General features: G+C 48.6%; 1 protein-coding gene across 1 annotated transcript in view; it reads left to right on the forward strand.

Moving 5' to 3' along the window:
• LOC102380657 overlaps positions 1 to 1,485 on the forward strand; it is a 19,602-nt gene that overhangs the window by 10,590 nt on the left and 7,527 nt on the right. The window contains exon 5 of the mRNA XM_006027528.2: positions 3 to 1,090. Within this exon, the coding sequence (XP_006027590.1) occupies positions 3 to 1,090 (1,088 nt within the window). The remainder of the gene's footprint in view (positions 1 to 2; positions 1,091 to 1,485) is intronic.

Raw genomic sequence — 1,485 nt, forward strand, 5'->3', positions numbered from 1 at the left:
AGTGGAGTATGTCACGACTACAAGCTGAGGCCCCAGTGCAAACTTCAGGCTTTGACTTATTGGAGAGACTTTCTCCCCTCCCCCAAACTGAGAGCCAAACACAAAGATTAAACCAGGAGTTACCAAAGAAGCTTTCTTTCCACTTGCAAACTGAAGCTCAAGTGCAAAATTCAAAGCTTGCATTAGCAGGAACAGAGGAGAAGCCTTTGTTCCTGTCACAAACTGAAGCCCAGATGCAAACCTCCAATCTTGTACTAACAAGAGTAGAAGAAGCTTCCCTTCCCCATTCACAAATTGAGGCCCAGGTGCAAACATCCAGGCTTGCAATTCCAGAAGCAGAGGAGCTTCTCCCTACCCCACTCCAAACTGGCAATCAGTTGAAAATTTTGTACCTTGATCTACGTGAGCTGGAAGACAGTGCATCCCTAGCACTATCAGAAGAGAGACCCATTTCCCCCAGACTAACTGAGGTTCAGACACAAACCTTATTTGTTGAAATACCAGTAGGCAGTAAGTGGCATTCATCACAACTGCAAGCTGATGCCCAGGTGCAAACCTCCTGTCTTGGGTTACCAGAGACAAAAGAGAAGTCTCCTTCGCTGTCACAGACTCAAATACAAAGGGAATCCTCCAGGCCAGCATTACCAGAGGAAAGGAAGGAGTTTTCTTCTCCACCACAAACTGAGGTCCAGGAGCAGACCTCTGAGCTTGACTTACCAGAGATGAAAGAGGAGTCTCCTTCCCTCTTGCACACTGAGATCCAAGGCAAAACCTCCTGGCTTGAAATAACAGAAGAGGAAGAAGTGGCTCTGCCCACCCCCAAGACTGAAATGCAAGAAGCCAAGAAGTTGAATGAAGAGTCAAAGGAGAAGCTGGAATTGAAATCGCCACCCTCTATCTATACTGAGGCACATGTGCAGACCTCATATGTTGAAATACCCCTGGGAAAGAAATGGCGTTCGTCCCGCTTATGTACTGAAGCCCAGGTACAAACCTCACACCATGAAATCCCAGTGGCAAAGGGCAAGACTTTGCCCCCACAAGACGCTGAGGTGTTTAGGAGGATCCCTGAGCGAGCAACAACAAAAAAGTAAGTAGAATTTATTTATTTTTTTGCCAGAATTTCTCTGTGATAAGGCTTAACATCAGTCTACCTCTGACCTTCTCATTTAGTCCAAAATTTTAGGAAGTTAATGCAATAGCAAGTTGTCACAGCGGGGTCCTCGCGGAGGGCCATGTGCTCCTTAAGGTCCCTCGCTCCGTGTCAGGCCGGCCCAAGGCACCCTCTAATTCTCGCCCACCACGTCTTGCTGGAATATATATATATGTAGTTGGGAGGCTGCCTATGACTCCCTGGGCACGGCTACTCGGGACCTCTGTCCCCGCGGTTCTCCTGGACTCCTGTGGTCACCCGGTATGATGGGTGCTCCCTAAGCACCCTAGCCTTATGGGCTATGCGTGGCTCCTACCAGCCCCTGATACCAC

Source organism: Alligator sinensis, unplaced genomic scaffold (assembly GCF_000455745.1).
Source record: "Alligator sinensis unplaced genomic scaffold, ASM45574v1 scaffold320_1, whole genome shotgun sequence".
Taxonomy (NCBI): domain Eukaryota; kingdom Metazoa; phylum Chordata; order Crocodylia; family Alligatoridae; genus Alligator; species Alligator sinensis.